The sequence below is a fragment of the Rhea americana genome, unplaced genomic scaffold (assembly GCF_003343005.1).
Source record: "Rhea americana isolate MKP2758 unplaced genomic scaffold, rheAme1 scaffold_194, whole genome shotgun sequence".
In the NCBI taxonomy this organism is placed as follows: domain Eukaryota; kingdom Metazoa; phylum Chordata; class Aves; order Rheiformes; family Rheidae; genus Rhea; species Rhea americana.
The window spans coordinates 139,619-163,089 of NW_028186083.1; the positions used below are offsets into that span (position 1 = coordinate 139,619).

The following is a 23,471-nucleotide window of genomic DNA, read 5'->3' on the forward strand; positions in this document are numbered from 1 at the left end:
GCGGCCGGTCTGCGTCCGGAGCGCGCTCCGGGGCCGCCCGTCGGCAGCAGCCGCCTCCGCCCGGGCTGGACACGCAGCACGCCCTAACTGTTGCTTGGGGAAGAGAAGAGATCCTTCGCAGCGTTAATACGCAAACGAGCACGGCGAAGGGAGAAGATTTGTTCCTGCTGACAGCAGCTAATGTGCCGGGAAAGTAAAATCACAAACGGCCGCGCACCTGGCGGGCGAAAGTGCTGAAGGAGCAATGTTCCACCCGTGCCCCCGTGGTGGCTGCAGGAGAACTCCCCTTCCCCTTCCCATGTTTAACGGTGTGGGAAAACTTTGGCGTGCTGGCGGGGACGTGGAGTGGTTCGCCCCGGTCTGAGAGCATCCCGCTGACTAATAACGGAGCGGAGGTGAACCTCAGCGTCGTCAGCTCTCGTGGTTCTGCCATGGCCCTTGCGATACTGGATAGATTTAAGCTTCAGTTCACAGAGCGACGTGATTAGGTTTAACTCTCGGCATTTGCTTGCGAAGGAGTAAGTGCGCCTGTGTTTCAGCTGGAGAAGCTTAAGGCTGTGAACTCTACTGGATCACGTGCAAATGCCAGAAAAGAACATTATAAAATTGTGTGTGTGYSTGYGTATATRCAYACAGGAAACTAAGAAAGTATAGTTTGCTTCCTCTCTGTGRTTGGTAATAGCTCCTGTAGGCGGGTCCCGAGGGGAAAGGTGCTCTTTCCCAACGGCGTCTCGGGGCACAGACCTGCCACGGGGTGGTAAAGCACTGTTGGGCCCTTACTAGCAGCACCTCTGCTGGGCTGAGGGAGGAGTAAGAGGATTTGGTACATCTCACTGGCTCCTGAGARCTCCCGTGGTCTCTGTGCCAGCTCCTCAAACTCTATTATTTTGCCTCAGAATTGCAGCAACGAACATATTTTCCATGCAGCTAAGGAGACCCAGGGGACAGCCGCCCATGTGCTGGCAGGCGTAAGCTGTTCTGGGCAATTAGACCCGGCTGCAGAACGTGACTGCGGACGAAGGAGATGAGACCAGGCCTGAGGCTAGCTTTGCTGAGGTGGAGGCAGGCTTTGCTGTCTCCATAAAAGCACAGCAAAACAGCAAACACCTACCTGCCCTGAAGCTGAGAAGAAGATATCACTATGATGTTTTTACTCTGCTTTCTTGGTTGCTGTTGTCCTCAGCTTAATTTCCGTTGTGGGAGGCGTCCCTGAAGTACCTGGCGCTATGTTACGCGTAACTGTGGGAGATCAGGACCGCTTTGGCTGGAGAAAGTAACTGCCCGTGCCTGCGCGAATGAAGGAGCCGTCAGTGACTCTTTCCTAGGGTGGGTTGCTCTGCATCCCTGTTTCTGGCAGGGACTCGTCCTGCCTCTCTCCCTGGTGGTGTATCGTGGGCGGTGGGTGCATCATACCTACTGGGGGCAGGACCCTGGGAGCTTGTCACGCTTCCCATCTGCCAAATGGAGAACAAGGCTGCTGCCAACCCGGGCTGACTTTCCTGCAGCTCGCTGGCACTGGCTTCGTCCATTTTTCTTACCTGTTTTCATTGCCTTTTCATTGCTTAGGTAGTGGCACAGCAGTCCACGATACCAAAGCGAGATCTATCTTTGTTTCCGTGCTTTTTGCAAGAACCTCGTCCTCCCTCGTGGTGGTGGTGGTGGTGGTGTTCCTTGGTGGTGTTAGCTGATGTGTGGGGGAAAGCTAATGAAGACAAGGCAAGTTCCCAGATGAGAGCAGGTTAAAGGAAAACTCCAGGAGCCCTTGTGTAGTCTATAATGTGATGTGAGTGTGGCAGATTGCCTTATTTTCATCAATACTTCATATTATTAATGCCAAAGAAAGAACGTGGGAGAGACTGTCTCTATGGAGTCATCTTTAATTTGTCCTACTGTGTAAAGCTCTGTTATTTCTGGAGAGCATTAGTCATTCCTACATCTCCCTTGGTAGACTGAGTGTTGAATAACATGTTGGCTTTTTGCAGGAGCATTTTGAAGTCCAAGAGTAGCCACTGTGCTTTTTGGCAAGGTTTTGGATGCTCTCTGCCATGTCACGGCTGGTGAGCAAGCCCTGAGATTAATGTGATTGAATGACTGTTTTAATTTCAGCCCCGATGGAGCAAGATTAGTTACAATGATATGTGTGTGTTGAATAAAATTGTAGTTTTATTAGCTATAATTGCTAAAGAAGACTTTTTAAAGACTTGACTGCTGGGGGGAAAAATTGCTAGCACTGGAATTTGTTCTTGCACAGTATGGCATTGATTATTACYGTGGAGCATAATATGTTAGCCTTGGCTGGTGAGTCGTCATTGCCATGCCCGGGGAGATGCTCAGCGGGGCCCGCCGGTGTGTCGCKAACCCCGGAGAGGGGGGTTGCGCAGCCCGTGCCCGGTCTGCGGAGGATGCGGGTCTGCCCCACGCAGCCAGGGAGCTGCGGCTAGCCAGTGAYGCTGTAGCGGCTCATGCTTTTAGCCCTGGCGGTCTGGGGAGCGTTGGCCGAGGTGCTGGCCATCGCAGTGAGTCCTCCAGCAGCACCCGCAGCGCGATGGCAGCGTGTGGAAACGGGGATTTGGCCACTTTCTGGAGCGAGAGCCTGGACTTTGGTGAGTTTACCTGTGCCAGGCCAGGACATGGTCGTTTATGGACGTGGTCCACCGTGGTGTGGCGGGCTGAGACGGGAAGGGTCCGAGCAGTGACGTGCCTCRAATGGGCAGAGCTCTTCTGTGCACTCGTAGAGGCTTCGGTTCGCTGGCTCGCCGCTCCCAGGAGCGGTGGCCCCAAGCCTGGCTCCGCGTGCCGCTGCCGCCTGCCAGCCCTGCTCGTGCCGCCCGTCGCTGAGCTGGGTCAGGCCGGCGGAAGGCGAACCCCCAGGAGGTCCTGCCGTTACGGCTCACCCCGCGTAGCTGCTGCGTGAAGCTGCACCGCGGTGCACGGAGGAGGCGTGACCAGAGGAGGGCTGGAGCCCTGGCTGCACAGCAGGCTGCAGGCCACAGTTGCCCGGGCTGAGCTCGGCTTTGGAGGCGTCTCTGTGATCAGTGAACGGCCCTTTCTGTGCGTTAAGGAAGGGGCTGGAGCTGCACTGGGGACAGAAAGAGCGGGGAAAAGGTTAAAGTATTTGTTTCTTTGTTTAATTCCATTGTAATCAAACCCGGAGGCCTGGTATGGGGGAACAATCTTTTCTCTAAGAGTCTGGCGCGCTATGTGCATTTGTCTCAATTTATGTGGGGAGAGGTTGTAAATCTGCAGGAGCACGTTGCTGGCTCTCGGATTTCACAGGAGTATTTAAAATAATAGCACCTGACAGTTTACTAGCAACTAAGAGGTTTTTCTGCTTCARAAAGCAAAATACTGTAGGAGTTATGCAGTGGGTTTAAATAATTTGAGGAATTAGGCCAGAATGTCCAGCACACTTTTCTGGGAAGAAAAAGATTTGATAGATCTGTAAAGTTTACGTATTGAGGAACAGCCGGGGCAGAAACCCAACCCAAATGAGTATTGTTGAGTGTCATCCTTGTTTAATTTCTTTGCTCGTAGGACTTAATCTGAATTGCCCAAGCATCAGATTACAGGGCGTGATTTCATTTTTCTGGCCTACTTCTTCTTTGCCTCGAACAGGTGAGAAACGCAGCCCTCGCCGTGGCCGGCCGCGTTTGCAGTAAGCAGCCCCCAGCCGCSGGCAGCCGGAGGGGCGCAGGTTTGCGAGTGCTCGACCTGGGCTGGCCGCGTCGGAAACTCGGGTTTTGAATCAGGACAAACTTTCCTGGACTCGATGAGAAGGAATGTGAGGAAGAAAGAGCGCTGTGTGCTCGCTGGGGAGGTTGTGCAAGTGGGCAGCTTCCTCGTGAGGCTTGTACTGAATGAGTGAACTTGATCTAAATGGAATAAAAAGAGAACTTAGAAATATGAAATAGTGGCTGTTACTGCTGTGTGTGCATGCAGACACCCTGGAAATAAATGTCCGCTTTGTAAGCTGTGTTTACACTGTTCGCTGCAGGTTTCCGGTGCGTACGGACAGCGGGACTCCCGTGTGGGCACGGCTGCCCGTCCTGCACGCGTGGGTCGGCCGGAGGGCGACGGCGCTGGGCGGCAGGGCAGGAGGCGGGGAAGTCTTCTGTGATTTCTGGGCTTCGCGGCTCTGCGGGTGGTGAGCATGCCTTGGYGGGCGTCAAGGTGCCGTCGGGCATGCCCGTCTCCAGGTGCAGGAGCAGCCCACCTCTGCGAGCAGTTGCAGCCTTCCCTGGAAAGGAGGAGGAAGACTTGGAGATAAATYGTTTGGGGCATGAGAAGCCCAGGGATGGGCTAGGCACCAAGCACGGGCACTTCTGTCTCTTGCTCCCCTTTGGGAAAGGTGCGGGAAGCTGCTCGCGCTGGGAGAGCAGGTGCCCGAACCGGCTCTGCCTGGCAGCCCAGGAGATCAAGGTGTAGCTGTTCAGCCCATATCTGTGTTTTTTCCTTTCTTATTCCCCAAACTGTTCCCTTTAAGGGAGGGTTGTTTTGTATCCTTGGTCCAGTTTTTCATTCTAGGACTTTCCTGGTGGCTTTGTGCCTGGTATTCTCATGCCAAAGAAGTGCTGCAGGATTTTCYCTGGGTTCCTGGGAAACTGGTTGTGCTTTTTGCTTGTTTTCAACTGACTTTACTCAGGATGCAAATCCAGATTGTATAAATAAAAGATTGGGCATGAAGCTCTCCAGAAAATACCCTGTTTTGGTCAGCTCAGCTTTCTAGTTAGGTTTTCCCTGATTTCAGCAGGAGCACCTTTGGTGAACGGTTTTGAAACTCCTGTGTGAGTCTTACTGAATTGCTGCYTATCTTCATAAAAGGTTTGGTCTTTTCGTTAAGGCTTGAGTAGTGATAGGCCAGCACTAAGTTTGATCTTCTTYGAGTGCTCAGGCCTGCCCCGTGGAAAAAGAGAGGAGTTAAAAACCCTTGAGAGGAAAGTGGGAGGAATGAATGGAGAATACAGTGCATTCTTGCACTGAGTTAATCAGCTGCGTTAAATTCAGGACCTTTCCAAGTACAATTAATAGTCATTTTATTTAGGTCATCCTAGATTTGTTGCTTTAAATACATGCCTCCATTAAAGTTGAAAAAATCAAATACATTTATCTCTGTGGATCCTTTTGTGAACGAGTTGGGCATATTTTAAATAACCCTGGGAACTGTTAGCATTAGTAAAGCCTTTGGCTCCTCCATTTTTTTTTCCCTTCCTCCTCTTTTCCACTATTCCTGCTTCTGGGCAGTGATTAAAGAAATGGTATGTGCCTTCCTTTTCTTACAGCCCCAAGTCGATTGAAAACGAATTAAATAAACGAAAACCCATTACTTAGGCTTTATGTAAGAAGCTAATTTTAGTTTTGTTCAGGTCTGAGTCGGGTGTGCATACATGGTGTGCTAGACCTGGGGAGAAGTTGTATGGACTGAAGATGTGTCCTTTTGGTACTGGTATTATCTGGCAGGTCTCTTCTTTTATTATATTATTTTCTTTTCTTCTCCTTAAGTGCTAAGACTTTGTTCATTTTGCAATGTTCTCTCATTTGATACTCTTAATTAGTAAGGATTAATAAGCTGCTTTAAGGCTCCGTGTTGAGCCGTAGTAGGTCTGGCAAGGATCTGCGTCTCCTGCGGCGTGGGGCTGCGGCGCAGCGGCCGGAGGCCCTGCCGCAGGGCGCGCGGCCTCCTCGCCCCCGTCCGCGCGGAGCTGCTCCGCTGCCGGCTCTGGCCCGCGCCGACCCGTCTGCCGCGAGCCGGAGCCGTCCTTTCCTCCACCGCCGCTGGCCACGCAAAGTGCTTTCGTGCGCCGGCCGTGCTTTGTGGTCTTGTAATAACTCGAGCTGGGTKTGTACCGGTTTCGGTTTTCCCCCTGTCCATTGATGGAGCAGCGGCGGCTCCATTTGCTCTCCCGGRCCGCGCGAAGCTGAGTGACGGAATAACGCTCCCCGCGGAGCCCGTGGGAGGGCTGGGGCGGGTGGTCCGGCTGGGCTGCTTCCAGGCTCTGTTCAGACCTTGTAGTGAGGTCCTGCGCAGGCCAGGTGAGATCCTGCTTTCCAGATGGTGGCTCAACTTCTCACCGCTGCTATAGTAAAAATCCAGTTCTTTGCTGGCACGTTTTTTCCACCCCGTGGGGAGGGGGCTGCCCTCATAGCTGGTCCCAGGGCTGAGCTCGGGGCTCGCCGCTGCCGCTCCCTGCTCTTACTGCCCTGTCGGTGATGTGGGGTCCTGTCTTTTTCTGTTGTTAAAAAGTGCCTTTGAGGTCTGTTGGTTTGCCTGTTGCTGTACGATAGGTGACTGGTCCTGAGTGTAGTTTCAGAAGCAACATCACAGCCAAAAGCAGGAGGRGGGATTGCATCTTCTGGTCCTATTTCTTCCCCCTAGAGAAGCTTTCTCCTTTTTTGTAAGCATGGTGTTAGTGGCATATTTTGAAGTAAGACCTGGAAAACTTGCTGTCCAACCTTCCTTTTAATATCTACTGGGCAGGCAAAGGAGCCTCATCATGAAGGGGTTAACTTGCGGACAGTCACAGCTACTAAATCTACTTGAGTTTCATCTTTTTTTTTTTTTTTTTTTTTTTTTTTTTTAAGGGATCAATTTGCTTACTATAGGGTTTACTGCCGGTTACCTTGACTGTGTCCCTTATTTCTCCTTGATGAAAACTTGAACAAGCCGCTTGTGTTTGATTCACAGAGAACCGTGAGAAACGAGCTGTGTGTGTGTGAGGCAGTGTGGTTTTTTTCATTCTATTCAGCCCTTTGTATATTCAAATTCTTCTAGTTTCAGTTCTTGCTGTTCTGCCAGATTTCCATACCATTGATGGGTTTTCTGAATTAATAAGTTTCTTTCTCCCCCTCCCTCCCATACCCTTGCCACCTTTTTGCAACTAGTGAAAAGTTTTTCTAAGCACGCTGCCCTCTCCATATTGATTTTCTCCTCTTGCTTGTCTAACCAACTCTTAGATGTTTTATTTTGCAAGGCGTTAATAGAATTTTTCTTCAGCCAATGCACTTTATCTATTCAGGAGGTTTCAAGAAGTCTCATTGTGTCACTGGACTATGGAGGAAAGAGGCTATTCTTCGGTTACAATGGCTGCCCTAAAAAATAACGCGGGGTGGGGTAAACTCAGAAAGGGCAGAGACGGAGATAAAATGTTCTGACCTTAGAAACAGAAAAGATAACCAATTAGACATTGCTGAAAGGGCACCAGCTGGCTTAAAGAACACCCCACTGATTATTTTTTTTTCTTTAAAGGAATGTTTGGTCCAAATCTGAAACTCAGCTGCAGAGACCTGTTTCCTCTCCCTTTCAGGTTTTAAGATTTGAAGTTGTGGGACTGGCCCTCTCCTGTAGAGCTGCATGCCTGGTCCGAGTCCCCAAAGTAGATATGGAAATCTCCTGGATTAGCCCATGCAGGCTTAGTTTGTAACTGCTAGTAAGAATTTATTTGCATAAAAAAGATCTCTGCCAAGATCATCATTCCAGTGGAGTAGGGCCTTAGTACACAAGGTACAAAGTGCTTTTTGCCCAGAGGACTTGCGTCTGATGGGTGAGAAGACATGTCATGGAGAGGTGAACAAAGCAGCAGGTCCTCCTGTAACTCGACACTGTACTGAACCCCTAGTGTCACCATCCAGGGCCAGGACCTGTCTCTTCTCTGCCTGGAGGAGCAGGATGAGGCTGCACAAGAGGTTAAAGTCTGTGTTGCAAGCCATAGCTGAGAGTGAGACAGGGTTTTAAAGAAGGCAGCTAAGGTTTCAGTCTGATGGAAGGTTTCTGGACGAGACACAGCCGCGCTAAAGCAAAATGAGGTTAGAGTCCTGTCATGCATCATCTTATTTCTCCTCTCCCCCTAGAAGTAATAAATCCAGAAGTTTCAAAGTCCCCAGCCATTCATATACTTCCAGGAGGAGGTGTCATTTTGAAATGATGGACCTTTCCAGTGTGGATTTAGCTGGGTGAGCCTGCGCTCAGCTGCAGCCTTTGGCTTGGGATGGAGAACTTCACCATCATGGCTGTATTTGCACCATGATGCATCCGAGACCTTCCTGGCTGCCTCTGGGTCTAGTGTAGGATTTSAAGCAAGGAGTTTATGTTAGAAGAATTGCACTGGTAAACCTCTGGAGCAGACTGGTGAGCACGCTTGCGTGGACTGAGGTTGAGAGGCAGTCAAGATGCTCTAGGAGAAGGCATTAGGTTCATCATGGGATTTTTGGTTCCGGTGAGGCCAAGACCTGTGGGAATGAAAAACAGAGACTGCTGTGCAAATGTAACCCCAGAGCAAAGTGGTGGTTGGAGGATGAAGGGGAACTTCTCCCTTATCTGCCTTCTGATATTACTCAGGCCTGTGAGTTTTCTTCCTTGAAGTAAAAAAGACAGCAGGATAAATGACTCTGTGCTTAATTTAGTTTGTATTTTTCATTGCATCAGCATCTTTAGGTCTCCCTTGAGATGGATAKTAAGGATTAAACAGAATTAGGGAGGTATGTTATTCTCCTCCATCTCAGGCCATTGCTAAAACATTTTGCAAACCACTTTGACTAAAGAAAGTCAATTCACTGGTGATACAGGTTTTCAGCAGGCCCTATTTTAAAAGAAGAAATAGAAAGTCAATAACTTTTTCAGAAAGATTGTACAGGACATTGCCTGTGGTGCACGGGACTGACCTACCCCAGCTCCTGAGGCTCTGAGCAACAGTTTAAAATGTGATAATGCTGGCAAATAAACCCCAGCACAACATCCTTCTAAAATAAGTGTAAAATTTTAGGTGTGGTTGCACAGATTAAATGGAGGTGGAATAAATCATGCAAATAGTAATGAAACTTGAAAGCAATTTGGTTGCACTTCAATACGTTTCATCAGTCATCTCTCTCTTCTGAAGTGGAAATACCAAGCCTGATGCGAATTAAACTTTCTCCCTCCTCCCTCTCCCCTCTTCCTCTAGCTTTTCAAAAGGCCTTTTGAAAACCTCTGAATACCTTTCTTGGCTGACCAGATTTTACCCTGCTCATGCTTCTTGAAGCCTCCTAATTCTCAGCCAAGACAGTGACTCTCATTTGGAGGAGGCATGGGCTTGATTTGCATCTGCAATTCCTCGCTTGGCCTTTCCTTATCTCTCCGCAAAAGGGAAGAAGGCTGAGAGAGCGCTGGCGTAGGGACACGTGAGAGCTGGAAAAGCTACTTAGATGTTTGGCTTTTTAGGACAACAAAACTTATGTTCACTTTTCTGTTTTATGATCAAATGCCAGCTAGGATGTGTGTTGAAAGCAGCAGATTTCCAAAAGCAGGAACTGACTCCGAGCAAAAGAGAGGAGATTTGATGAATCGTTTGGGGCTGAGCTGAGCTGCTCCTGCCTCTGTCTCCTCTTCCCATTCGTGTGTGTTTGTGTTTCTGTGGACTGTGCAGCTGGTGTGTTAAAGCCTGCGTTTCCCCTCTTCTGTCTTGCAGGTAGAGGACGCCATGCTTATGTTTGACAAGACGACCAACAGGCATAGAGGTAAGAGAGAACTGGAGCTCAGACATCACTTGTTATGAAAGCTTCTGCACGGTGAGCACAGCCTAAAACCAGTGTCAGCGTGGTGACCTATGTGTCTAAGTTCAGCGACACTAAATTAGGAGAGCATCTGGTTTTGAGACAGCTCCCTGTGTCCTGCAAGTGCTGCAGAGGAAGGGCTTTTTGGGCCCGAGTACCATGCGTCATGTGGGGTATCCTACTGGGGATGCCTCTTCTGGTCAGTCTGATGACTTGACTTTGGGAGGATCCSTGTTAGGCTCTGTGGTGTCCTGGGGATAGTAAAGCCTGGGGAGCTGGTGTGTGGTGAGGCTGCAGGGAAGGGGCCTGAGCTAGAATTGGAAGAAAACATCAGAGATCTTTGTATTTGTACAGCTGGTCCCMCTGGATGCCCATCCAAATGGGCCTGCCCCGGCCCTGCGGGGTTAGCCTTCAGCCCACTGGGCACCTCCACACATGACTTCTTCCTGAGGCTGCATGTTAGATACCAGAACTGTTCCAAGATACCCACAAGCCCTTGGGGACCAGCAAGACTCTTCTCCTTTCAGCCTCCTTTCCTTTGACACAGGACAGGTTCAACRGCTCAGTTGCCAGTTGGTTTCTGTAGGCTCGCAGATTTGTAAACGTGTATGGGGCATGTTCATGTCCACATGTGTAGGGACTTGCAGCCGGAGCCCCTGGGTATGCACAGCTCATGGTGACAGATGAAGATGATCCTTTTTAGTGCTGCAGCTCCAGAGAGACCCATCACAGATGAGGGTCCTATCATGGTAGGCGCTGTGCAAATACCAGGCATTGCAGTGGCTGGCTGAGATATGGCAATAGTGACAGCACTTTGTGAGGTGCCAAAATTGGGGCTTTGTTTTTCAGGATTTTTGAAAGATGGTCATGCTTTTGAGAGAGTGACTAACATTTTAATTGAGATGTTTCCTTGCCCAGTGGCTTTCCTGGAGAGCCAGTGGGGCCTGACCCCTCCAGTCAACATGTGGCTGCTGGTTCAGCTGGAATATTTACCTAAGGTTGAAGCAAATAAGACTGAGCRTGAATTACCTGGAGTGGATGGGGAGGGAAGTTTGTGAGATGGGAACCTCAGCCATGCTGTGGTCTCCATCCTACTGTCCTCTGTGCCAAAAGCACTGTGATACTTTATTAGTAGCATGCTCATTTGTAGCTCCTAGGTGAGACCAAGGTTGCCTTGCGATAAGTGGCCATAGAAAATCCCTGTCTCCAAAGAGCTCGCAATCTAAACTGGAGAGGGAGCCTGGAGGAAAGGTGTGTGCAGCTTATCCCTGCTTCAGTGAAGAGAAGCTGTGCATGTGTTTGGCTTGCAGACAGACAAAGTGCCGTGCCCTGCGACAAGCTGTGACCGGTCCCTGGATTCTCACCGTCTCGATCTGCGGGTAAGCGCAGAGCTGCCCTTCGGCCGCTGGCTGCAGGTCTCCGCTCGCAGTTCCCTGGGGCAGGGGCTGGGCAGCGAGTTCAGGGGCCTGTGGGCCAGGGAGAGGCAGCCAGTGCAGCAGGAAACACGCAGAACATCAAAGCTGCCCCATCTGCCTGGGAGATGCAAGGACCAAAGGTTGAACTCCTGTCAATCCATGCACATCTTACAGGATACATGGAGAGTTTGTGCCAAGTTGGGTAACACTGGATTGAGCTGGCCATAAGGCCAATTAAGTTGAGAAACCAGGAACTTAAGGTTTTACAATCTTGTTACTGTGGATGGTATGGGGCACTGTCTGGGTGCAGACAGTTGTTTAGTGCCCGTGGAGAGGTCTCCCTAGACCAAAGGACCCACAAGAGTCTAAATTTGGAGGTTGGGAATTGTAGAGGTTGGCAGGAATTCTGGTGCTACTTGCTTCTAGTTTAGTGTTAATCCACATGCCATCACAAATCACGGCTAGAGTGAGCGGTTTAGAAGACCTATTTGTTTCCTTATCTCTTTATACAGTAGCAAAAAGTGGTGGGCAGTTATGCTAGCACTTTGCTATCTGAGCACGAGTGTCTTGTCTAACAACCACTTATCTTGGGTACTGTGCATTTGCTTGCTTGCAGACCTGTGTGCTGCACAGATTGGCTTGCATGTATGCTAAATGTAATCCTCTAAAGCCTCGGGACTTGAGGATTAAAAGTCTGTTTTCTCACTTTATTAATTTTCCTGTAGGCTGTGTATGTGATCCAGCAAGGTGAATGAATCTGGAGCCAGGAACTCCAGATCTCTAACCACCTATTGAATGCCAGACTTTGGGCAAAACACAGCAATTAGATATCCAGTTTTCTCAACAGTAAAATGAGGCTAATGTGTGCTGATGTTGTCCTTCAAGAATGCTCTCCTAGTATTGGGGTTTCAAGCATACTGGTGTCTTGAAGCTCAGAACTTTCACTCCCCTGACGATGATATCTCAGAATAAGCAGGATCTCCGGAAGGGGAGTTTCCCTCCATACACTTCACAACAGAGACAAGTTTCATTATTGCTTCTACAGTTCTGTGAAAACGAGCTGAGGATTATTTTCAATGTTACGGTCATTCATTTCAGCGGAAATAAATGACATGCTTCTGCCTCTCGGTGGACTCGTTCACGCTGCAGCAGAGATGCTGCGCTCCCAGGCCGATCCTGGTCTGACAGCACTACCATTTAGCTCGGTGGGGCTAAAAATACCTGGAGTCTCCAAGTGACACAGGTAACTGCAGCGTGGGCAGTCTCTGTGACCCTCTKCTGTCCTCTCTGTATAAGGCTGAGTTTATGCTACCGTCTCCCCACTTTAATGTGGCATGTGTTAGGAGACAGTGTAGAAAGTCAGCTACAGCATGTGGCTTGTGTCCTCGTGTGGCAACCGCGAAATGTAGCTTGGATATTTCTGCCATTTGCCTTTCGTGCTCCAGGCACTTAAGTGTCCACACTTTTACTCTCTGAAGGGGCTCGCTTGATCGATGCAGTTATATTGGCCAAAATGTGACARCTCCCTGCAGCGATGTATATAGCTCCTCTGTTCAGGGAGTCTGCCAAAAGGTGCGGGGGGTCCGAAGTGAAATCAGGAGGCGGCACGCGCCCTGGAGTTCGGAGGGGAGAGCTGCCCAGCTCGGCGCGCCAGCCCCTGCTGTGCTGCRCCGGGTGCTGCCTCCCTGGCAGAATCGGAACACTTGAACTCACAAACGTCTGTCTGAAGTATTCACTACTCTGACATTTGCCTTAACRAGAAACTTAGTGACGATGCCTGGATGAGTTGAGCAAACCTCCATAATAATATTCCCTCCCAGCCACTGTTTCCTCTCTAAAGTTGAGGATCGTAGGACCCAGAAATATTCAGTGCAATGAGTGAGAGACTTGCTTGGAAGGTTAAGATTTTTCCAAGCCAAGGAAACATTTGAACAGCCAGTGCCCATCAGTTTTCTAATGGGAACCAAGCGTTCAAAACTTAGAGTTTGGAAAGGTCAACCCTTGACAGTTTCCTCTTATCACTGGCAAWTTTCCAGCCCTTCTCTTCGCAACCACCCATAAAGAGGCCATAAATACCTTTCTGCAGCCAAGACCTTGGCATGGTGTTTGTTGTGTTTAAGAGCTCTGTTACATGGTCCGTGGGTGTTGGGCACAAGGGGCCTGCATTTCCCCTCTGCCCTGCCTTCAGGAGCGCCACAGGGCTGAGTCTCCAGCAAGGCTCAGACTCAAGACTTGATGCCTAGAAACGTGCTTCAGTGAGTCCTCTGCATGCCTGTTCTTATTCTCCGTTTTCTTCTCTTAAGCTGCCTCTTAACCTGGTGAGTTTGTGCAGCATGCARCAGGTAGGCTGGAAACGCACCCCAGCGTTCAGAGGGACTCTGTTCCCTGTTCTTTTGAGGCCTTTGCTACCTCATTCAGGAAGTTCTTGCCTCTGCCCTGAGATTGCACAGAGAGGAACCTGTTCTGTTAGCCTGGAAAGCGTGGTCTGAGCTGCTCGATCCAGGAGCACGGGAGGCTGGAGCCAAAGGTGGCTCCACGTGGATGGGGAGAGAGGAGACTCTGTAGAGACATCAAAAATGGAGCAATGGTATTTTAGCCCTTTCTGCATATTGTTTCCTGCAAGCGAGACTCGCTCTTCTGAACAGACCTCAAGGTGATCCTTGCTTTGTCCCTCATGTGGCACTGTGCTGCTGTAAGCRCTTTCCAAGACATGAGGGCGCTGGGAAACTTTTATGTTTGCACTCTGTGCTAGTGCTGAGCTGTGCTTTCCCAGCTCTCCTTCAGCTCTTTCCACGCGCTTGCGGGGAAGGTGGAAGAGCATGCTGGGCAGCCTGCGTTACCCACCGAGAGACAAGCCTGTAGAGGATGGATTCTTCTTGCAAAACACCTTTCYGATGAAAAGTTCCATAGCATCTGACATTGAAGGCTGCAGATGTAGTCGGCACGTTAGCTTTTGTGCAATCCTTTGCTTGTTCCACAAAGGGTCTTTTCCCCCCAGTTTATGTTGAAAATGAGAGGCAGCTAATGTTCCTTGTTCTCCAGCAGTTCTRTTCTATTGGCTAATATTTTACTCCTCTTGAGTGCTGTTAGACAGGAATGATGTTACTTGCACCTCCATTGCTCCACCTCAGTCAGCTCCGGGCCCGGATCTGTTGAGTGCTGGACTTACCCCTCTTGCTTGTGCCGTCCAGGGTCAGATGGAAGGGGCTACAGCAGTTTTTCGGTGGTGCTTGGCACCTTGGAAGATCGGTTGCGTTTGAGACTATTTCACAGAAAAGAGGCTTATCCTTTTKCTAATTGAGTGATGATGACTGTTGCTTATTCATCCAGGACGAGCCAAAATGCCTCTGCACGGGTGAAGCACTGGGCTAGTGCAGGGCGCTGCTTCCGGAGCAGCACCGGAGAGGTGAGAAATTCAAAGCTCTAGATCTTTAGACCTGCCAAGTTAAGGTGGAAGGAAAAACAAATGTAGCATAAAACGAAAGGCAGAGTACCGTCTTCATCTTCGTATTTCTTTCCTTTTTTTTTTAAACAAGTCTTTTCAGACATTTTTCCCTTTTTGTACAGGTAACTATGGCTAATCAGGCTAATCAGCTGTGTAGTGAGTTGTGACCAAGAGAGCTCTGCTGCACTGATGGTTTATAAAATTACCCCAGATTTTATAAATTGTGACATTTTCACTGGGTTTGGAAACATGTTTAAAATGCAGTAGTGTGCAGCATCAGTGTTAATGGCAATTCTTAAAACCACTTGCGGGTTGCAATCTGTATCTTCRTGTTAACCAGGGGAAAGAGAAATGGCAGATAAAATATCCATTGTGGTTGCTCTAGTTAGTAGATGCCTAGAATAATCAAAGTAGGCAAGGGAAAGGAAAAAATATTAAAATTCACTCCYTATTGCTAGGAGGGGAGATAAATTTCATTGTATCAAATTGAAAATATTTGTTGACATAACTCTGGCACGTGTGTGTTACTCGTGTGTATATTCTGATGCAGTGTAGCTTGTCTAGATGTGCGGCCTTTGAGCAGCATTGATTTGTGAATTGAAATACACAGATTTAACCAGCCACACTGAGGCATTTCCAATGCTTCTCAGTGTTGAACAGTGTTATTAATAYCCTGGGAAGGCTTTAAAACCCCTCCCAAAATAAAAATTAATGCCTTTTCAATTGGGCACRTATTTCTTTGCAGCATTAAAAAAGTCATTAAGCTAAGCATTTGTTGCCTGTGCTGGTGCCTTGGTATTAATATGTATTTATATATAAATATTGGAAGTCTTCTATTTCTATACACCATTCTGTACTTCTGTAAAGGRAAAAACCCCAGAAGCCCCCCAAGCATTCTGGAAGATCACTTGCCTCACTTTACTGCCTAAAATTTCATAGAGTGAAAATTACAGCTCAATCTTGAAAGGATTTAGCAGATGAAAAAAAATGAGAGAGTGGTGTTATTTTGTTACCCTTGCAAACTCCAGATAAAATCTTGAGTTCAGCATTAGTTATTGATCTTTGGGGTTGGAGGGAGCCTTGCAAGATGATGATGTCCTTCTAACTCCGTCAGGTCAGGGAGCTCCGGAGGCGTACGAGTGTGCAGGGCGGCGCGGGGCGAGGATCAGCGGCGCGGAGGACTGCTGCCCGCGGCTGGCTGCGCGGGAGGAGGCGGGAAGGACGTGTTAGATGGAAGCAGCCGAACCAGCGGGTGCAGGAGCGGGACCCGCTCTGCCAAGCTGCGGGAATTTAGCGGAACGGAAAGCGCAGTGCAGCRGGGTGTCTCCTGATAAATTTGTTGGGCAACTCCCCTTCCTCTCCGCAGCGGTAAGCGTGGAGGTAGAGATGAGTGGAGAGACGGTGATGTATTGGTCAGTTAACGCAACGGGATGCTCTTGATCRCTGCCCTAAGTAGCCTCCACCACCGCCTACCTGCGTGGGGCTGTGCTTGGCCGGTGCCCGTGTACTGCCTGTGCTGCGCCAGCCCCCGTGCCCAGCATGCACAGAGAAGAATAAAGATTTTGAGGGACTGATTCTCCCTAGTTGTGATGGCTGCTGTGACATGTAACGCGATGGGTTTTCAAAGCCACACAGCCCCCCGAGCTGGTTTCGTACCAGTTAGCTCTCTGACACAGGGATGGCGAGGGGGGGCAGGGGGCAGCGCGTGACTTGGGCTTCCTTAGTCTGAAAACTGAAAATTAAAGAAAGCCAGGCTGCCTGCGTGAKGCACCGCGCGTGCCAGGGGCTAAAGCACCCCAGAAGGCATTCACCGCGCGATCATCGKGGCAGGGGCTTCGCTACGGCTTCGGCGTGACTTGCCTGTCTGCGCGCGGCTGCCGCCGAGACCTCGGCAGAGGCACGCGGGAGCGTAGCGCTGGCCCTCGCATCCACCGCCTCCGCTGCGCGGAGCAACGTGAGGGGCCCTGACGTCGGCCCTCTCCCCTCTAGCGGATCTCGGTGCGTAAGAAGTAATTGTCCGGGCAGGCGCTGTTGGCATTAATCGTTCTATTTATTGGAAGAGACGAGAGCGATGTTGTAGTAAGATAACATCTATGCCTCAGCTAAGGACGATGCTTTTCTCAGGAGAAAAACAGCCTTTTGTTTTCTGTCCCACTGCCAGAAACTCTGTTTTGTAGTTGACCTCTGAAGTTTTAATTGACATTTTTATAGATGAGCTATAAATATAATTAAGAATCGCTGCAATTATTTGTTTATTGCTGTCTGTCTCAAGTAGAGCAAGGTCATCTGCATTTAAAAATACATCCCCAGGCAGTTTTGGAAAAAGAGTATTTAGAAAATATAGAAATAATTGCCTAATTTGGTCATTTTCAGTGCAGCTTTTCTTGGCAGCAATCTATCGATAGTGCGGTGTGCTTTGAGGAGGGCTTGGGAAGGACCCTGTGGTCTGCGAGCGCGGCTCTGCTTTTAGAGCGGATGGGGCTAAAGGGAGAGCGAGCTGCTGCCTGGCCACGTTTGGCCGTAGCGTTTTGGAAAAGCATCCACACACACAATGGTATTTTTTTRTTGCATAAAGTGCTTCAAGGGCTTTGAATGAAAAGTATGACATACGGTATAAATGGAGGCGCTATTATTGTTATTGCTTTTGTAGCTGAAACCAGCTTTTATTCCCTTGTGAATTTTATCACTTCCTAAGCGGGACTGCGGCGAGCGCCGCTGTTCGGGGAGACGCGCTCGCCCTGCGCGGGCTCCTCCTGGCGCRCGTCCCCAGCCCGTGGCGGGCATCCTAGGGACCTGTGAGAGAGGCTTTAGCCCGTGCTGCAGAGAGACACGGTGTGTTTATCTTCTCCAGAAGAGCCGAAGGAAGAGTAGTGGCAGACAGGATTTTTTTTTTAGTGAGTTTTAAGCAAATATTTGCTTAAAAACTTCAGATGAGGACTCTGAAGATTCATTACTTAATATTGTTTACCATTTACTGAGCTATCAGGGAAAGCAGTGATGGCTGAGCTGTAAYGCTATCATTCATAGCTCTTCGGATTGCTGTTTTGACATGTGCCATATTAATATTTTATATGTGTATGTTTTCAATATTACCTCCCCATTTATAAATATTCATACCATAACGCACGTTAGCGGCTGCGGCGCTGAAGGGTAACGTTGGCGTCTCCGCTTTAGGCTGCGGGCTCGAGTCCACCCCAGGCGGACGAAGCGAAAAGCTGGCGGCGGCTGCGGCGTCCGGGCGCCCCACGTGACGCGGGGGAACGAAAGCGCTCGGGGCGGCGCGGGTCCTGCGTCCCGGCAGACCCGGTTTCGGAGTGGCCGTAAGGCTCCGGGCCAGGCTCTCCGGGGCGGTTGTCGAACGTCTCGGGTGGCTGCAGCCGCTCTGCCCCCAGCCTCGTGCTGCGTAACGCCACCTGAGGCCTGGAGTAATTGCCCAGCTACGTACTGTCTGTCATACCTTATTGCTTAATTTTATGCCAGTAATGAAAATTACATCCAGAGGAGGAGTTGGGAAGAGCAGCTGCGCTGGCCAGCCCGCACCTAAGGAATAGATGTGTGCAAACGCCGTCTCTAAAGACGGGGAGGGAATCGCCTTGCCGGCAGCGCTCGGGAGATGGCTTGACGTTTTTATTCTCTTGTTTAACAAACAAATACAATAATAATAATAAAAACCCCTCTAACCGCAAGTGAAGGTTGCAAATTTAGCCCAGCAATTAGTTGGAAAGTCTCGAGTTACACAATCAGACTCTAAGGTAAATATCAAATTAAAAGTATATAGAAAAGGACAGTAGATTTGTGAAACTCATTTGTATCTTGTCATTTTAGCTAGCAGGTATTAAAAAATTACTTAGTTCTCTCCCCAGAGCCAGGCCTGTTTGACCTTCTGAATTCATCTAGCCTCTCTTCGATCAGCGTTGATCCCGGCAGTAAGGAGAGAGACGCTGGCTGAAGCGTCCGGCCCCTCTCCGCGGCGCGGGCCCGGGCCGCGGGCAGCCGTGCCCGGTGGCCTCGTGCCGGGCCGGCCACCGGCGCGGGCGCAGAGCGCTTCCCGGGGGCTGGCGGCGACGTCCGGGGTGGGAAGGCGCGGGAGGTGGGAGCTGCGGCGCTGGTCTCACGGGTGTCTGCATGGCAAGCCAGGGCGGGAAGCGGGCAAGCCTGCTAGCAGAAAACTGGGCATTGGCTTCCCGTGCGGCTTCAGTACTGGTCACTGCCTTAAGCAGAAAACTCTTAATATTGAGCAGAAGTCGGAAAACTTAATACTGAGCAGTGTCGGTGTAATTGTAATTAGACTGCCATCGTCCTAGAGAGCCCAGAGCAAATCAGTGCAGCCTTTCTCATCACTTTGAAAGGTTCTTCTGGAAACTTAAAGCAGGTCATGCAAATATTTAAGACTTTTTTTTTAATTATGGTGAAGTTTCTCTTGCATTTGCAGACAGTGTGCTTGAGCTCTGCTAGAACGAATACTGATATTAGAGACAACGTAATCTTCACGGCTGAAGCTGCACTGAGAAGATGGGTCACTGTGGTATGACTTGAGCTTGCTATCTTTATTGCCACTACTGAGCAGCTGCTTTGAGTGACAGATAAATTAGCAAAAATCCTGATGATCTCTGAACAGAGCGAAACCCTAAATGCCGTGAATAAGTTCTTACTTATGAATAAACTCAGTCAGCTGATGAAACCAAAAACCTTTGCTTCCCAGAATGCAAGAGCGAAGTGATTAGCAGGTAGTTTTTCAGGTCTTGTGGGACTATTTGAAAATGTTAATTGAGGAAAGGCCAGAAACACGAGGAGAACAAAATGCAACATTTACATAGATGGGCAGTCTTAATACAACGAGCAGAATTAAAATCAGCATARTGACCTTGAGAAAATAGGCAGCTCCTCTCAGCGAGCCCATGCCCAAAAACGTAATGTGAAAATATTGTAACATGCTGCACTGTTCTCACTCCCTCGTGTGTTGTTTTCTTTTCCCAGGGGGTTACTTAAAGCCTGTCGGATAAGTCCTCTCACATACGCATAGCGAGTGGTGAGGTTTATTTATTTTATATCTGCATTTTATCTCTGCTCTTTTTTATAACGAAGTTTTTAGAGCAGTTCTGCTTTTACTCAATGTGAGGAGGAAGCTCTAGGCAGCGCGGAGCGGCGAAGCTCGCGCCGGAGCCCCCGCTCCCGCCRCCGCTGCGGCCCGGCCCCTCGCGTCCTCCTTGCTCCGCTGGTCTTCGGGGCGCTCAGTTTCCAGCGCGTGCGGGGGAGATGCTGGTCCGGGCTGCGGGTCGCTGCTGGGCAGCTCCGCAAGGCCGTGCGCGTGCCGCTCAGGCTCCGGTGCGCGTGCTKGGGTGTGTGGCAGGGTCCCAGTCGGTGTTTGGGGAGGCATCTCGCGGACTTTACCCCAAAGAGCGAAGACTGAAAGCCCTGAGCTGTCGCTGGAGCCACCTTCCTGGGGTTGGGCTCCAAATTCCAGCGGGAATCTCCAGCAGCGGGAGAGCTGCGGCGCCCGTTGCAGGGATGAGCTGGCTGCTGTGTTGCAGGGGAAGAGGCTCAGCGCTGGGCCCGGCTCGGCTCGGCTCGGCCCGGCTCAGCGCTGGGCTTGGCCCGGCTCGGCCCGGCTCGGCTCGGCCCCTTCTTCCGCTGCTTCCTCTCTGCTTCTCGGCCGAAGGGGAGGCAGCGCTGGGGCTTTCCGTGAAATTCGGCGTGCTCAGCTCCCCTGCAGCAGCAGGGCAGAGAGTCTCCAAAAGCAGCGGTTCTGCCTGGTTTCCCCTTCCGCGCGGCGAGCCCCTCGCGTCCGCTCTCCCCGCGCTCGGAGGCGGCCGCGCTGGGTAGCCGGCGGCCGGGCGCGGGGAGCGACGCCGCGTCGATCGCTTCGCCGGCTGCGCTGGAGCAGCCTGTCCGGTTACGCCGTTTCTCATCAGCCTCCTGTTACCTGTACTCTGGACGTGTGATTCTTTTTCTCAAAGTGCTGAGCTTTGACTCAAGGTTCCTCTAATTAGGTTGATTAATATGTACTGGCAGGGAGTGATTTTGCTTATACTGTATTTTTTTTATGTATAAGCTGAAATAAGAACATCTGGCACTTTTTTTTTTTTGCTGGATCTGATAAATAAGTTAAGCAGTTTCTTCCGAAACCTTGCAGGTTGRCTGGGTTTTTTTCATTTGTTTTGTTTTTTTAATTTATTGGATGTTTTCTGGACCAGAAAGCGTACCTTAAACTGGTGTAATACTTTGCAGATTGTTCTCCATTTTAAAACACCTATCAATGCTGACAGTTTATTTCCTTGTTTTTCGGCCGTGGAAGAAGACCAGGAGCGAGCAGATACAATAACACTTAGCCTGTAGAGCCTCCCACTGCGTGATTTCAAAGCACTTTGCCAGCGCGTAGTGCGTTAAGGCTTGCGCCGTCGCTGTGCCGCGGGAGCTGGGGCAGGGAGAGGTTAATCGACTTGCCCGAGGCTCCTGCCGGAGCCGGGAGCAGAGCCCGGGCCTGGCTCCGAGACTTGCGCTGTCGCCGCTGGACCGTCTTTCCACATTCACTCTTCGTGGGGCTCTTGCCTGCCCCGGCGTAAGTCATTTGAGACTTCCGTCGTCGACGGCGCTTGGAGCGGGGCTCGGCGGCGAAAGCCTCGCTGCCCGCCGGCCGCGCGGTCCGGGCGGGATCGCAGCAGCGGGCAGCGCCCGGAGCCGGAAGGAAGAGCCGAAGAGTTCGTGGTGTTCGCAGGGGCTGGAGGAGTTAGCAGCTGCGCAGGGAGATGAGAGCAGCTGCGGGTAGGATATTAGTCATTCGATGAAGAAATGGATTTGATAAATAATAAAACAGTGGTATTAACAACAGATGCTTTCCAGGTCAGATGACTTTGATAAAAGCACCCAACAACAGTGGGTAATGGTATGAAAAATACTTATCTGTATTTATAGATCTATCTATATGAAAAGGCATATGAATAAAGGTGTGTTTGCATATAGGGGTGTGTGTGTACACATATATGTACATATATATATATAYACAYGCACACATACATGTACATGTTTACCTATAAATGTACTTGGCATTTTATTTTTGTTTTAAAATGCCGGTGCAAACRTTGCTGCTCCAGTTCCCTGCAGTCCTTTGGGAGACTATTGCTGAAGAAAACCTGAACTCTGATCAATTTTTCCTTAATCTAGGGTACATCCTCGCCTTTCTTCCTGGGCSCTGGCTCCTCTTGTTTTTACATTCATACCTTCTCATTTTGGTAACTGTTTTGATTTGTAAAATGCCATGCCTTATACAGTGTTTCCTTTCTGATAATTTAGTATGCTCGTCTTATCTTTCACCCTAAATCTTTGATAAGAGCATTTTAACAGCGAAATTGCTGCCCGACAGCGTTGCAAGCCGCTGGCTGGCTGCGCGGGGAGCAGAGCGGGGCAGAGGGACCTGCGGAGCGGGCCGTGCGCCCCGGSAGCGGGCGGGYGCCCCGGCAGCGGCACCCTCCTGCCCGGCGCGTTTTGGGGAGCAGATGTTTTACTTCGGGCCGATGCCAACCGCGCCCAGCGCTCGCGACGGTCCCTGCGCGTTTCTCTTTCCTCCACGCCTCGGGCTGCGGCGGCGGGGACGTCCGGGCTCGGCCGGGGGCTTTGCTCCCCTTTCCCTTGAAGCCGCAGAAGCGAAACCCTGSGATCGGGGTGGTTTTCTGTGGCAGCACGGTGTCGCTTGCAAGTTTCCAGCGTGTTCAAGTAATTGAAATGTTTTTGGATAACCGTTCGTGGTGCCTGCCGAATGCAATTTATCAGTGGAAAGGCATCAGCAGTGGGAATATCAGTAAATAGAACTGTCTGACATGGCAGGTCATTTTTATTTTAGTATAGTGGATTTAATGAACTCTTGTCTTTATAATTCATGGTACTTGCCGAATGCATCCATTTCCCCCCTAATGACGTTAGTTACAGATCTCTCCTTTGTTAGAGGGCTTCATTACGCTGCTGAACTTCCCTCTCCCGGAGTTGTCGTGATACGTTTCCAAAGTGCAAAGGGTGATAGAATAAATTGTTGCCTTTTACATTCACTACTATTAGTAATAAATGTAGCCAAAAACTTCCTTAARTAGTTCATGCATTATTAATTATTATTATTATTGAGCCTCTCGAAAGGTCATTTGCAAAGACCTGCGGTACTGGTTTTGCTGGCTTGTTGGGGGCTCCTTTATAGGCCGTTACTTGCCGGTAGTTTGTGTGTGTTAGGGTATGTTTAGGTTGCAGCCAATGGAAGACCCCAGATCTGCTGCCAAGTGATCTAATAGCATTTGTGTCCAGCCTAACCCAATCTATCTCACCTCAGAGAGAAGAAAAAAAATAATCCTGCATCAAAATTACTGCTTTTGGAACTGTCTTGTCTCTTTTGAGTAGGAACTGGAGACAAGTAGACAAGCTTCAATGAAAGCGAATAAAGAAACATTACTTTCTGAACACAATCTTCTGTTACCAGTCACTTTTCAACAGACGTTCAATCAAAATGCTAATAGCAAAGGCAACAAGGGAGCGAGGTTATTGTAATACTAATTGATAGGCTGCAGGGATGGGTTTTGATAAGTGCTGCTGAAGATATATTTTTGAAATATGATTCTCTTTAATTACAATGATACTAATAAGAATGAACAAATGATTTAATGATAGTTTTCTGGGTAATGACTTAAAGATTTTGTTCAAGTTATGTTATAGGGTTTTTTTTTAAGCCAGATATTATGAAAATCACCTTAAAAATAAAGCCATAGTGAGAGGTAGTGACTTCATCTAGACTTGCGTGGCTACTTTGCATCAAAATTAATACTGTCAAATCTGAAGCTTTCAAATAAGAAATCCAATCATTTATTTATACAATAGACTTTGCTGAAAGCCATGGTTGAAGCCACATTGCGTGTAGGAATGCATTTAATATCAAATGCTTAGAATAATTAGGATCAATTATACAGGCAAGAATTTTAAACTTTGCTTGGGGGAGGGGAAAACGGGCCAAAGGGGTATTCGCTAAGGCACTGGCGCGTGTCCCAGGTCCSGGGTTTGATTGTACTAATGGAGATTATGGACACTGAGTGATGGGAAGCTCCGAGCTGGGTCCC

At 49.5% G+C, this 23,471-nt stretch overlaps 1 protein-coding gene across 1 annotated transcript in view; it reads left to right on the forward strand.

Annotated features, from left to right (window-relative positions):
- MSI2 (musashi RNA binding protein 2) overlaps positions 1 to 23,471 on the forward strand; it is a gene marked incomplete at its 5' end in the record, with an annotated part of 234,485 nt that overhangs the window by 136,573 nt on the left and 74,441 nt on the right. The window contains one exon of the mRNA XM_085302882.1: positions 9,438 to 9,486. Within this exon, the coding sequence (XP_085159008.1) occupies positions 9,438 to 9,486 (49 nt within the window). The remainder of the gene's footprint in view (positions 1 to 9,437; positions 9,487 to 23,471) is intronic.